The sequence below is a fragment of the Sciurus vulgaris genome, assembly GCF_902686455.1.
Source record: "Sciurus vulgaris genome assembly, chromosome: 2".
Taxonomy (NCBI): domain Eukaryota; kingdom Metazoa; phylum Chordata; class Mammalia; order Rodentia; family Sciuridae; genus Sciurus; species Sciurus vulgaris.
Window position 1 is genome coordinate 4,347,848 of NC_136462.1, and position 15,066 is coordinate 4,362,913.

The 15,066-nt window shown below is 41.9% G+C and overlaps 1 protein-coding gene across 1 annotated transcript in view; it reads right to left on the reverse strand.

The window, feature by feature from the left end:
• Positions 1-15,066, reverse strand: part of WDR20 (WD repeat domain 20) — a 71,208-nt gene that overhangs the window by 20,517 nt on the left and 35,625 nt on the right. The window contains 1 exon segment of the mRNA XM_079130097.1: positions 4,689-4,871. Coding sequence (XP_078986223.1) covers positions 4,689-4,871 — 183 coding nt within the window.

Here is a 15,066-nt window from a genome sequence, read left to right on the forward strand (position 1 = left end):
AGGCAAAGGTTGGAGTAATTAATGCTGGGGCACACATGTTTAACTGGTGGTAAAAGCAGAGCTCTGGGGAGGAAGACAGGAAGAGGAAACACACCTGACAAGTAGCCCCACCTCTGCTTCACCTGTGTGGTTCTCTGCCTGGGTTGCCCTGCTCTTTCTCTCTTTGGGTGGTAGAAGGATTGAATGAAGAACTTGGGACATGCTAAGACAAGCACTCTACCACTGAGCTATATATCCCCAGCGCTGTTTTTACTTTATTTTGGGACAGGGTCTTGCCACATTGGCCAGGCTGGCCTCAAACTTGTGATCCTCCTTCTGCAGCCTCCTGAGTAGATGCGAGTCCAGGTCTGCACCACCACACACCTTCTTGTGCTGGAATTTTTTTTTTTAATAGAGAATATACATTTTTAAAATTAGTTGTTGATGAACTTTTATTTATTTATATGTGATGCTGAGAATAGAACCCAGTGCCTCACACATGCTAGGCAAGTGCTCTACCACTGAGCCACAATCCCAGCCCCTGAAAAATTTTTTATCGTGATAAAGCTGTTGGTGTCTCACCTCCCAAGAAAGCCTTTCCTTCTAACTATCCAACTCCCAGGAAGGAAGCCTCAGAATCTGCCCCTACTTGGAATCCTGCTGAGCACCTATGAGGGCCTACTACTCCTGTACTAAACTACTTGAAAGGGCTCACCTTACTCTCACTAAACTTGCAGTGAGTACTCTTTCTACCCATTTGCCAACTGCAGGGGCAAGTGAAGTGAAAACCCACACCCTGCAAGCAAAAGGCATCTGAACCCCAGGTCATCTGACTCCTGAGTCTCTCTCTCTCTCTCTTTTTTTTTTTAATTCGTTTTTATTGTAAACAAATGGGATACATCTTGTTTCTCTGTTTGTACATGAAGTAGAGGCATATCATTTGTGTAATCATACATTTACCCAGGGTAATAGTTTTTGATTCATTCTGTTATTCCCCCCCCACCCCTCTTATCCCTCTACAGAATCCCTCCTTCCTCCATCCTTGCCCCCTTCCCACCCCCTATATGTGTCATCATCCGCAGAGTCTATGTTCTTAACCACTGCGCCGCAATGCTGTAACTTTAGTAGAGATTCACTGATGACTTTAGGCTTCTCTGGAGGTCATGGAATGAGATGACCAGAATCTTGGAATATAATCAGAACTGGGACCCAGGCATTCTTTGATCTTAGTACTCTCTCTACAGACCCTTCCATCTAATCTCAGGGTTATGATTATTATTTATATGCTGACAACTCCCAAATTTTTAATCCCTACTTTTTGAGCTTCAGATCCATACATCCAATTATATATAGGCCTCTTAAATTTACCAAACACAAAATGGAACCGTGGCTCTTTCCCTCTGTTCCGCTCTTTGGTTCTTTCCCAGTCTTGCTCAATGAGTAACTAATAGCCAAAAACCTAAAACTTAATTAATTATTTTCTTTTTTAAAATTTTTGCAGTGGGCCTCAGGCAAGCTAGGCAAGAGCTCTACCACTAGCCCAACCCAAGATTTATTAATACCTATTCTTCAATTTAATTTCCAGAAAGCAACAAGGGTAAGTTTAAAAAAGGCCAGTCTGTCTTGTGCCCCCACTCCTTTCAACAGGACCTCACTTCTCAGGCTAAGCAGCAGCACCCTGAATCAGACCTTCCAATCTCACAGCTCACCTCACACAGCTGGGCCAGGTTCTCTTGTTCCATGCTCCCATGGTGTTTCCCACCTGCTGTTGTTCTGCAGCAATGGCCCATCTCCAGTTCCCTACCTGGGTGGCTTCCTCCTCATGGAGTTTCCATTTAAAGCACACCATTTCTTCTCAGAGACCTCCTCTGTCTGCTAGTTTAAAGCAGCCTGGGCTCTCCCTCAGACCAAGTGTCTCACCATCAAGTAGGCACGGGTGGTGCTGTCATTTGAGAGGGGAGTGGAAGGACAGGTTTTATCTGCCACTGTAGACCCTGTTGCTGGGCACAGAGTAGGCAGTCAAGCTATGCTGAGCAAAGGTAAGGATGGCCCCCCGAGTCTTGCTCAGGCCTCAGCTGTCACCTGACAGTTACCAGAGCCTCTTTCCTGGTCTTCCTACCTTCATTTTACAAGTGCTGACAAGAGTTCTAAAAGAAATCTGATCCTGCCCACTCCCTTGATTAAAAACCCAAAGGTTACCCACAGCTTCCAGTGTCAGATCCAAATTTCTCAGCATGACACGGAAGGGCTTTGTAATCTGATCCCAATTTCTCTCTCCAGCTTTGACTTCTGCCACTCCAAGTCCCAGTCCCTATCATCTGGTCATGGTATTAGTTGGTGTTCCACCAAATGCCAAGTTGTTTTCTCCAGCTTTAAAGGCCTTTTTTACCTTCTCCTCCCATTACTATTAAGTATCCTTTAAGACCCAGATCAAAGGTCAACTTCTGAAAGCATTCTCAAACTTTCCCACTAAACTTAACTTTTAAGAAAATGTTACATTTGATATGTACTAAAGAATACAGGTGACATGTATCCCACTGGTATTTGTTCAAATCACTATGATAGCACATCCCCAATACTCTACCCACACTATCTTACTAAACTTGGACTCCTGAGAAGACATGGGCCAGCCTGGCAGTCACACATGGTGGCGCTTACAACTTACAACCAAAGTGTTTGGTATTAATTTCCAGTTCAATTCTATCATCAGTTTGCTATTGGATCTGGGTAACTCACTTACCTTCCCTCTATTTCCTGTTCTGCAAAATGGGAAGTGCCCACCCTTCCATGTACTAGAACTCTTGACACCTCTAAACATCACAGCAGTGTAAAGTACAGCATGAAGACTGCTTCACACCTGGTCCTGGCACTACCTGAGAAACGAACTCTAGTGACCCTGCTCTTAGTTCTCCTGACTAAATTCTGATGAAAATCTACCCAAGTGCCAAAGAATTTCCTTACATGAAAGACAATTTCAGCCTCAAGCTGTAAATGCCAGTCTGGCATTAAACCACACACACATTTGAACAACCATTTTTCAAATAAAATTTACAAGAATTATGAGATAACTCGTGCTTAAATCATGAAAAGTAAGGTGCTGCTTTTTGGCAACTTTTGGTCTCCAGAGCAGGGATGGGTCTGTCTGCAGCAACCTGAGTATTCTTGGGGCCCCAAGACTCCAGGGCCATGCAGACTCCAACTCCCACCCTCCCCCAGCCATGACACACAAACCTTTCTTGTTCTCTAAGTGGCATTCTGTGCCATCCTCAGCCAGAGCTGCTTCCAGATCTTGTTTACCAACAGCCCTGCACATGGTCCCAGTCCCTTCCCCCTCCATCACACTCTCCTCTACCTAAACACAAACAAAACCCACAATGACTGCAAATTCACAATTTCTATTAACAGTGAAGAGAAGGCCAATTTTGTGCCCCACCCTCACTAAAAAACCATCCAGCTACTTATAAATCTTCTTCAGATGTTATTAATAAAACATCATGGTAAACAGAATATTTTTTGCTTAAGATTTTTTTCTAAAGAAAAATGAGATTAAACACTTTTCCTCTGCAGTCTGTCAATCCAGATGGCAAGTTTTGTTTCCAGTCAACCCAGATGAAACTAGAAGAGGATATGGCATGATTCAAAAGACTTCACCAAATCCACTGGCAATGCCAAAAAGATGGATACCGGATATGCACGGAGAGCATGTACCCTAATGAATACAAAAGAATTGAAATTTTAACTGCAATTTGTCAAGTTTGGGGCAGACTTTTCCCAGAGAAAATTATTTCTTAAAAAGCAGAAATCTGTTAACAAGTTTCTGTTCAAAGTCACAGATGTTAAAACCATGCCACAATGCAAAACTACTACATGACCCAAAGGGGCTGAGTAACGAGCAGCACTTGGAACCCAGAGCTTGTAACTCAGCAAGTCTGCTTCATCCTTGCCTTTTCAAGTAAAGTCATATGCAAACAGGAAAAAGACCATAGTATATAAGGGCAATATCTAGAGTTGAAAGGCCACTCCTATGATTTTAACAAACTAAACTAAATATATTTGGCAACTTCTACCTGCCACATTTAAGTCCTGACCTGTTCCTGAACAGGCAGGTAGACAGCTCAGGCTCCTTCCCCAATGAAACTGCAGATACTAGAAACCTTAGAACACACAATTACAAAAGCTGTGTAGTGTGATCCAATTTTAAGTGCCAGAATTTCTAACTATGTCAAAGGTGATTTTACAGCAATATTTTCAAGAGCAGGACAACTGACTCTCAGCCAAAGGCCTGTCAAACATATACACAAATGCGTTAGCTGCAATTTGAACAGCCTAAGGAAATGTCATCAAGTTCTTTGATTGGCATGAAATTTTCCAGTAATGTGAACAAAGTTTGCAATTCCATATTTTCTTCTTTAAATCATTCATATCAAGTGACTGTGTCATGTTTATCTCCATTATAGAAGATTTTTAAAGCACCTACTGTAGATCCCTGAGCATGTCCCATATAAATGCACAAAACAGTTACCCCAAGGAAGAACAGGTAAAGGTCAACAAATCAATCCATCACATTTAAATGTGTAATAACTAGGTAGAAAGACTGAGTGAATGAAAAACGGGCTTAGCTGGAAGTGTAAAATTAGGCCCACTGCCCTTGGTAAGAACACACAAACTCGTAAAGGGATTGTTAACATCTAAGACAGCATGCTACTTACTTCCTCATTAAATAGTTTGCTAGTTTCTTTTTTGATTGGGTCTATAAGCTGGACTTGGCCTGCGGAAAAGCCCACTAGGAGAGAAACACTTTCCGCTGTGGCTGTTAGGTGGTTGAAGTCATGACAAGTAGGCTGTGTTCCTTTGTATATCCTTTTATCTATTGGTTTACTCAAGTCAGCAGCCTGGAGGAGAAAGAGAAAAATACATATAGTAAACAGCACATTGAGATGAGAAATCTAAGTCATACTATTTTATGCTCCATTATGATGGTCAATCTTAAAAACAAAGTTATTAAAATATTGTTTTAGTTGTGATTTAACATTCACCTAACATTCCATAAAAGTACTTTCATATACCTTAGCCAATCAGATATTGTTAAACTATCTATAATGTTTTATTTATAACCTTTATTTCCACAACTTATTTTCCTTCAAATATACGTAACAAAGACTTCTGGACTATATAAGATATTAAATTCTGTATTTTCAAAATGCATTCCAAGAGTTTTATACTACATAGTAACTCTAACCATGTGAAAGCTCAGCTTTCAAATATATCTACAGCAAATAATGCCCACTGGTGAATTACCTGTAGTCCTGGGGTTCTCAAAGTGAGGTCCCCAGACCACCAATACCAACAGCAGCATTTCCTAGAAACTCAAAAATTCAAATTCTCAATCCCAACCCAGATCCACTGAACTAGCAACTCTGGAGGTTGGCCTCACAAGCTGCAGTTCAAAAAAGCCTTCCAGGTGATTCTGATGCCCCTTCAGGCTTGAGAACCACTGCTGGAGGATCACATTCTCTCTCTGTATTAGCTTCCAGGGAACTTTCACTTAGGGAGTCCTTTGCACACATAGCCTTTAGTCCTTACAACAATCCTGCAATGGAGCTAGCATTTACCCCAGTTCACAGGTGAGAAAAAAATCTCAGAGAGAAAAATGACTTAGACAAAGTCACATAACTAACTAGCAAGTGGCAGGACTAGATGTGGAACCTAGGACTATTGACCATAAGCAGATGACACCCAACATATCCCAAAAGCAAAAGCAAATGGTTTCTGATTCAGGTTAAAAGTGAATTTTCAACATGCCCCAACTCCCTTGAGATTTATACAGAGCAATACTCTGTGTAATCTCAATATGCTGGGTTGTTACCGTGGAAGTATGGCAAATTCACTTCCTCACCTATTTGAAAATACGGGTACAGCTGAGTGCAGTGGTATATGCCTGCAATCCCAATGGCTTGGGAGGCTGAGGTCCTAAGCAACTTAGCAAGAACCCTGTCTCAAAAAAGGTCTGGTAGGGGCTGGGGATATAGCTCAGTTTGTAGAGTGCTTGCCTGTTAAGCACAAGACCCTGGGTTCAATACCCAGCACTGCAAACAAAACAAACAAACAAACAAACAAACAAAAACGAAAAAGGGCTGGTGGCTAGGATTGTGGCTCAGGGACAGAGTGCTTGCCTAGCAACTGTGAGGCACTGGGTTCAATCCTTAGCACCACATAAAAATAAAGGTATTGTGTTATTGTGTGTCTATCTACAACTGAAAAAAAAAAAAAAAAAGACTGGGGATGTGGCTCAGTGGTTAAGTGCCCCTGGGTTCAATCCCTGGTACAAAAAAAAAAAAAAAAAAAGAAAGAAAGGGAGGGAGTGAGACAGAGGGAGAGAGACAGAGGGAGAGAAGGAGAGAGAATATGGAAGAAAGAAAATAAATCACATGTGAGACAACTAGCACTGCTGGGTTCTTAAAAATATCCCATGGAGGCGCATACCTGTGATTCCAGCTACTCCCCAGGCAGAGGCAGGAGGATTACAAGTTCAAGACCAGCCTGGGTAACTTAGTAAGACCCCATCTTTTAAAAATAAAATGGCCTGGGGATATAGCTCAGTGCTTCCCTAGCATGGGCAAGGCCCTGGGTTCAGTCTTAGTATTACAAAACAAACAATAGCAACAAATTCGCTTCTGCCTATGCACCATTCAGGATTCACAGCTCCAGTTCCTACTGGACACCCCCTCCATTGGATTCTGAGGATTCCTTTCTTCCAAAGAGGCCTGAAATATTGTATCAAGTTAACATTTTGATTTTCAAATAACAAATATAAATACTGAGCAGAAAAAAGGACCTCAAAATTACAGGCAACTTTGAGCAAACTCAAAACCTGAGTATTTGTTACTCTGGACCTGATTGGTACACGTGGTCCTGGAAGCCCCAAAGTAAAGGAGAGGAATATGCAATGTGGACACCCTCCCAGCCTCACCTCAGTTAAAACGGAGATGAGAATCTCTGTCTTATCAACCTCATAGGATTGTCTGGAGGATGAAATAAAAGAATATGCATATAAAAGTGTATATGCATATAATGTAAATATAATGTAAATTACAATACAAAACGAAAGGGGATCCTGACTTTGGAGCAAGAAGAAAAGGGGCCAGGAGGAGAGTAACTGCTGGGCGATGAGGCAGGGTGAGGGCAGCTCAGCAGAGGTCTGACAGTAAGCAGTGGAGCACCCAGAGGGACACCATGGATAGGCAAGCTGAAGGAAGCATCTCCTGGGCTGGGTCCTAAAGGTGGGGAAACAGGAGTACAGACGAGGGGGACAGCAAATTATCTCAAAACAAGGAAGAGATCAGCAAAAGTAGCCAAAAACATTCTCTGGCAGCTAGAGAACAAAACTATTTGAAATATGAACAATTATATCATCACTGTATGCAACTCTTGAAAGCTTAAAAAATTCCCTTAAAAGGATACACCTAAAATTATACACTAAAAAATAAAAATCTATTCAAAGGATAGACAAAAACTAACAGAGGCTATTCTAATATAAATTAAAATAATAAAAAATAAACACAACAGAGGATGTAAAAGCACCCATTTTTCCAAGTATTGCTACCAGTTTAAATTTATGAATCCCTTACAATAACTATATTAGCCTCAGTTCTTAGTATATTTCTTTTACATCCCTGTCCCCAATATAGAACTTCACTGAAAAGATGGCAAGTATTTTAAATGCCAACTGAAAGATTTTTGCTCTTAAATTAGATAAATATTCCAAAAACATCCTGTTTGCTAATTTCCTTAACAAACTTTCTTCCTAGATCAATGCTCTCAAAGTATAGCAGCACATGAATAATTTATTAACCTGCAGTCAAATGTGCTGTCTGCAGAGCAGAAATACAGAATAAGAGCTGAAAAACTTCTCTGGCAATTGACTGTAATTTTATATACGGTGAATCTAATGACAAAAAAAAATTAGAGTTTGTGCTCTGCATGTCTTTTTCAGTTGCTTTTTCTAGTAATTCTTTTTCTATTTTACAAAAGTATTGATCCACATAGATTGGATAATTTTAAAGGTAGTTCTTCACAACTGTGTAGAAGAAACAAAAGTACACCTGCGTTGGGTGTGGGACATCCCTGTAATTCCAGAGACTCTGGAGGCTGAGGCAGGAGGATCACCAGTTCCAGGCCAGCATGGGCAACTTAGTGAGTTCGTAAGCAACTTCGTAAGGCCCTGTCTCAAAATAATAAATAAAAAGGGCTGGGGAAGCAGCTCAAGAATAAAGCACCCCTGGGTTCAATCTCTGGTACAAAAAAAAAAAAAAAATACACCTGAGCCAAAGGAACACTTAGAATGTTTCCTACCTGAGAGGTCATTCCTTTGTTCCCAAGCCCTCCACAATGACATACTAGACAACAAGACACCTACACCCAGTAAGAATTAGTATGAAGAAGTACTGTGAAGTGGGCTGGGGCTATAGCTCGGTTGGTATCATGCTTGCCTGGCAAGCACAAGGTCCTGGGTTCAATAAAAGGTACTGTGAAGCCTGAAGTGACTATTAGGAATGTGCCTGTTAAAAAAATTAATATATTTTGGCTAGGCACAGTGGTGCACAACTGCAATCCCAGAGGCTGGGGAAGCTAAGTTAGGAGGACTGTGAGTTCAAAGCCAACCTTGGCAACTTAGCAAGACTCTTGGCAACTCAGTGAGACCCTCTCTCTAAATAAAATACAAAAAAGAGCTGGGGATGTGGCTTAGTAGTAAGTGCCCCTGAGTTCAATCCCCGGTAACAAACAAACATACATACATACATAAATAAATAAATAACATTTCAGATAAAAATCCACGAATGCCCTGTTGGTACCTGAAATTTCTGGAACCTAGCCCAGACAAAAGAGAGTTAAGTCTTCATTTCAAACAGCTTGACCATCTTCCAATCTTCCTGTCTCTTCTCCTCTACAGCAATCAGTAAGTTCTGTCTCTTTTCCCACTAATGTATGACTGTCCTATTTCCTCCTCCTTTGGTCTGCCAACATGTACTCCAAGCTTGCACACCTTTTTGGTAGCAGTGCTCACTATCTGAGCCAGCTACTACTCTTCCAAAGGGTCACCAGTCCCTGACAGATGGATTCCCAGGTAGAGGTAGTTTGGGAAGAGAAGAATGCAGACTTAGAAGCAGGGAACTAAGGTTCAAACACGCCTTCCCTCTCAGTAGCTAGGTGGCCTTGGGCAAGGTCTGTTTCCTCCCACTGAGCCTCAGAAGACAACTCCCTTCCTCCTCCACAGGGCAGTGATGAGGGCTGCACATACCAGCTAGAAAGCACTGAACAGAGATCACAAACAGAAGCAACCATTATTAATTCATTCCAGTCACGTCCTAGCTCTGCTCAAAACCTGCTGGGCTTCCTCACTGCCATCCTATCAAAGTAGGAAGATGCATCCTGCTTGCCATGGTTTACCCATCCTTCCCAACAGCAATACCAATTTCTGTCTACTGCCTACTTTCTGTGCTTCAGGCCCAGACCAGGGCTTGAACTCATCAACTCATTTATATGTCACAGTCACCTTTCAAGGTAGGTCTGGCTATGTGATCCACATTCTTCAGATGAAACTGGGAAGGGACTCCGGCAAAATTCTGTGTTCCTCTTCATTCTTTGAGAGCCCTCCACAACACATGCTGAGCCTTGGTTTGGGAGACAAGCCCTCTTTCCTGGCTTCACTGTGTCAACCTCTTGTCGATATAGTTTTCATGACCCCATTCAGTTCCAGTTTCATCACCTGCGAGAATTTTCCCAACTACCATTCTTCGTGCTCAGTTTACCTCAGCTCTCAAATACTTAAATCTGTCCCAAAAATTTAGTATTTAATCATTTCTATGACTTCAGAATTTTTTTTGTGTGTTATCATCAGTTACAACAAAATTACAATTAAAAAGCTCCATTAATGAGAACTTATTCAACAGTTATCACTGTATTAGCCTTTTGACACTGAAATTAGCCTTTTTAGTTTTCTTGTGAATTCTGCATACTTTGGGATTTTAAAAAATGTTTCGCAAGCTAATTATTGCCAATCATCTGAACTCTTAAACATTAATTTGTGGCAGAATCATTTATAAAAAAATTCTTATCAATTTTCATTTTCTTTTCTTAATGTGGTGTTTCGGATCGAACCCAGTCCTTATGCTTGCTAGGCAGGCGCTCTACCACTGAGCCACAATCCCAGTCAATTCTTACCAATTATAAGAATTAGGTCCTATTTAGTTTCTAGCCCCTGCAAAGTACCCAGTATGTCATAAATGCTCAGTATTTGCTGAACAGCTGAACCCACAATTATTCCTGAATTTGTTCAATGGTAAGATTACCATTATCGTGCTCATGAATTCTGTATAAGGAGTTTACTGATTACAAATAATCTCTCATTGTCTCATCATGCTTACTGGTTCTCAACTTAGTACAAAATTTTTAAATAATGGTTTAAAAAAATTCCTATTGGAGAAACAGAGCTGACTACCAAAGCCTCAATCAATAAACACATGTTTTTCAATGTTATGCTCCTCTTCTCCTTGGACTGCCGATCCTTTAGGATGAATACTTTTCAGGATGAATACTGCTGAAATACCAAGTCCATAAGTACTTGAAGAAATTTCTCTTTCCAGTACCACAAAAATTCTAAAAGAGAAGCCCTCAAATTCCAGACACACCTCTGGAGGGGCAGCCTGGCTCTCACAGTCCATCTGGCTTCCCAAAACCTGCGCCATCCATGGGCATAGTCATGCCATGTCATGTGGGCCTGTGCCAAGTTCTCCTCATGGGAACCTGCTACTTGATACTCCTTGAGTACCCAGAAGCACTTGATATTGTATGACTTCTATAGAAAAATGCACATCAAATTATTTTAGACAGATTCAAAATGAATTAGGAGGAACAGTGTAGGTAATAAAGATAGGCCAGATGTGGTGGCATATGCCTGTAATCCTAGCGGTTCGGGAGACTGAGGCAGGAGGATAGCAAAAGCCAGCCTCAGCAATGTAGTGAGACCCTAAGCAATTCAGCGAGGTCCTGTCTCAAAGAAAAAAAAAACAACTTTTTTTAAAGGGCTGGGGATGTGGCTCAATGGTTAAGTGCCCCTGGGTTCAATTCCTGGTATTTAAAAAAAAAAAAAAAAAAAAAAAAAAAGATGAGCTTTACTCCACTTCCCCATTCTCATCTGAAAATTATCTCAGAAAGAACAAGACTTTTTGCCAAGAAAGAGTAAAATGTCCTTCCACAGGCGAGTCCAGCAGCTGTCAAATGCCCAATATAACCAGAAGCTTACATCATCTACACCTGTAATCACTCTTCCCACCTAAACCCCATGCCTCCCATTCTGAAGCCCCTCCCCAGTTTTTCGTCTGCTCCTCAGGTGGGGCCACACAGCACTGTTCTGCCCAAATGGCAACTTCATGACTCTCACCAGGCCTGAGCTTCCTTAAGCCCAGCCTAGCTCAGGATCCCTATCTCTGTACTAGTCTCCTTCCATCCATTTCTGCCCCAATCCAATTCATCCCACACAACCTGCCAGATTCATCTTCAGGAAGCCCTAGGTCACTCTCCCATGCAAAACCTCCAGGGCTCTGAAAGGCAGAACAGCTTGGACGGCACAGACTCCCAATGTGGGCCTTGCCCCTGCCCCCAAATGTTACCCTGAAGACACTTGGCTGTTGCCTGCCTTTCCTTCAGCTAGAAAAACCTTTCTCACCCCCAACATCCATACAGTTTCTATTCATCCTGACATAAATGTCACTCCTGACCTGACTCACCTAGGTGTGATAGTCTTTTACCCACTCTCCAATGGAGTGCCCACCACTATGGGCCACAGTTACACTCTATCCATATGCTGTGAAAGTCCAGGCCTTTTGAAAACAAGAAAGCAGGCAGGAGGCTGCTGAGTCACTGGCAGCCAGAACCAATTACTCAAAAATAGCAGGAGCAGTCCGAGTGGCATCAAAGGTCACCACTATAACATTCTGAAAATGAGAAGACAACTGATGGAATACTTTCTATTATCACCCCTCCTGACCACATTTCAACCAAAAGAGGGGCCAAAACTGACCAAGGGATTGCTTCCCAGAAGCACAAAGGATCACCTACTTGGAAAAACAGTGAACTGCTTGGGGTCCTATCTTAAAACACCTGAAATAAACCACATTACAAAGACAGCTGCGGAGTTTCTATTGGGAGGACCTATGATATGGTCAGGCTTGGGGCTTCTAGAGTCTCTTAGGAATCTATACACGGCCCATGGCCTGGGGCTGGCTGCTGGCCCATGCCTGCTGGACCACATCTGCTGAAACTTGGCAAACACTGAGGCCAGGGTTAAGGAGACACTGACCTCTCAGAGCCGAGATAAATTCACATCTTGGGCACAGCTCAATACACTACTTAGCCCAAATTTCCTTCAACATAGTGGGAAATAATGGGTATATTGACAAAAAAAAATCTATTCTTACGTTTGGGTGCACAGTTTAACACTCAAGTAAAAATGAGTTGTACAGCACTGCTCAGACACAAATGCTACATTCCAACCACCTACTCCTTTTTTATACCTTTGTTTTATTTATTTATTTTTACTTATTTTAATGTGGTGCTGAGGATCAAAACCAGCACCTCATGTGCAGTAGGCAAGCACAAGCACTCTACCACTAAGCTACAACCCTAGCTCCCCCACCTGCTCTTAAAGGAGAAAAAAGGCTTCGTTCATCTTATCAAACACCCACACAATCATAATCCACCTTTCTCACATTCCCTTCAGTTCAACAGTTACATCCAAAATAAGAGCACAATTAGCATTAACACTGTATAGAGCCTAACACTTACATACATAGATATATATGTGTGTATACGTATACATATACACATACATGTGTATACGTATACATGTGTACACACACACACACACACACACACACACACACACACACACATACACACGCATTCATATCACGGGTGTCAGAAGTCAGTCAGCCTTAAGATCACTTATCCCAATAGGAAAAACAATGTCAACCAGTGGTAGAGTTTCAACATTTCAAACAGGACAGGAAAATGTCTGTGTTGTTCACTACTCTATCTTCTAATAGTGGGCCTGGCACACAGACGATATCATTCAACATCTGTCATAGAAAGGAAACAGTTCTGAAAATGGAAGGAAGAAAAAAATATAAAGTGAAAGGAACCACGAGAGACACCTTGAGAAAGATGGGCACAGAATCAAGTATATAATCCTTTTACTAAGCAAAATGCTAACAACTAACTGCCTTCTTGGGTGTCCACCTATGAAAGTAAACCACCTCCACAAGCAAATACTGGTAAGTCACTTTATAGTTTACAAAGCAGCTCCATGTATCAGTTCTTTCAACCCCCGTTACAGGCCTGTTCAGTAAGTATCACAGCTCCATGTCACGACAGGAAACAGTCATCAAGAGGAATCAAGTGGGAGAGGTGTGTCTCATTTGCAGCCCAAGATCTCCTACTGTAACATGGTACTATGGTGGGAAGCTCACAAAATGACATCAGAAGTAGCAACACATTCTAAAATTCTAGCATTGTGTGACTCCACGTTCCTATGCTTGCGGGAGCAAGAAATCAAACATTCCAACCTTGCTCAGTTTGGCCCAGATTCTAGACCTACCTTCTCCATACATGTACCTCACAGGGCTGATTGAAACCGAGTGACAGATGTAAAGTTTCTAGCATAAAGCCTGGCACTTACAGGCACTTGAGGAAAGTTTAGTTCCTCTTCTGAATACATAAGGGCTTAACTGTTTATCTTCTTATAGGCCTTGAAAATTTCATCTTTCAGTAATACCTTTAAAGAGAGAGAGATAAGGCAAAACAGGGATATTTCTTTCTGCCCTGAATTTCCCAGAGAAAAGTAGCAGCAGAAGCCTAGTTTCAGCATGTTTTCCTTCCAATATAATTTTCCAAAACAAGACAGGAGCTTCCCTTTCTTGGTTTCCATCCCTCCTTCATCCTCACACACACTAGTTCACAGCCTACACTCACCTGGTGTTCCTGATCCTCCTCTTTACTAAAAACAAACCCTGGACAAGTCCCCTGTTACATGCTTCTGAGGGACTCTGACCCTGAAATGAGAACCTACCACCCACATCCCAGAGGCCTCTCATGTTCACAGTGCAGCTAGGCTGTGAGGGTGGGCAGGGAACCAGGCAAGGGGGAGAAAGGGAGGACAATGGGCCAAACAGCAGTCAGTCCGAACATGGACAGACAATGAGATGTCAGATGCAAGAAGTGGCCCCTGTATGACATCCCTGAATGGGAAGAGGTGCACAAAACATGCCAAGTGAAACTTTGACGGCAACCACCTCCAGAACTGCCTGCCCTTCACTGAAGGCAGGCTTCTCCCAGGGGTCATCAGAGGCTTCTCTTCTGGAGATGCGCTTTGGGTGGGTGGGTTGCAGTGGGAAAAAGCTGAGGGCTGAGACGAAAGCATCTTCTCCCCTGGCCCAGCACTGTCAGGCAAGATCTGCTAAAATAACAAGCTTCTGTTGCTATCACATGTTATTTCTTCCCCAAGGCAGCCTGTCATTTAAAAACTGTTAACTATGTAAAACCTCCTCTTCCCCCAGATAGTTTTTAAAAAATGAATTTAATAAGCTGCTAAACTGCAACATCTTTACCATCTCCTCTTTTCTTATGTGGCACTCCTGTTCAGGTTAAGTCTCTTATCACAAGGTGAGTCACTACAAGGCCGTCCTGTGAAATACAGGTTTCTTCACTGAAGAAAAACTATGAATAAACATTAGATAAATTCAATTTGCACATATCCCAACCCAGATTTCATCACATTAATATGTGTCATATTCAAATAATCTATTTTTATTAAACCCTTCAGTTAAACATGCATAGATACCAATCCTATTCCAAAAGGAGTATCAAGATCTCATGTATGGAAAAGGTAAGATGCTTTTATTCTTGCAAAGATCTCCATAGTAAACTCTTAAGAAAATATATATATTTAAGTTCCCTCTGAAAGGGGTAGGGAGGGGAAATTCTATACCCTCTAAAAGTGCTGGGACAATACTGGTGAACTAAAGACCATTA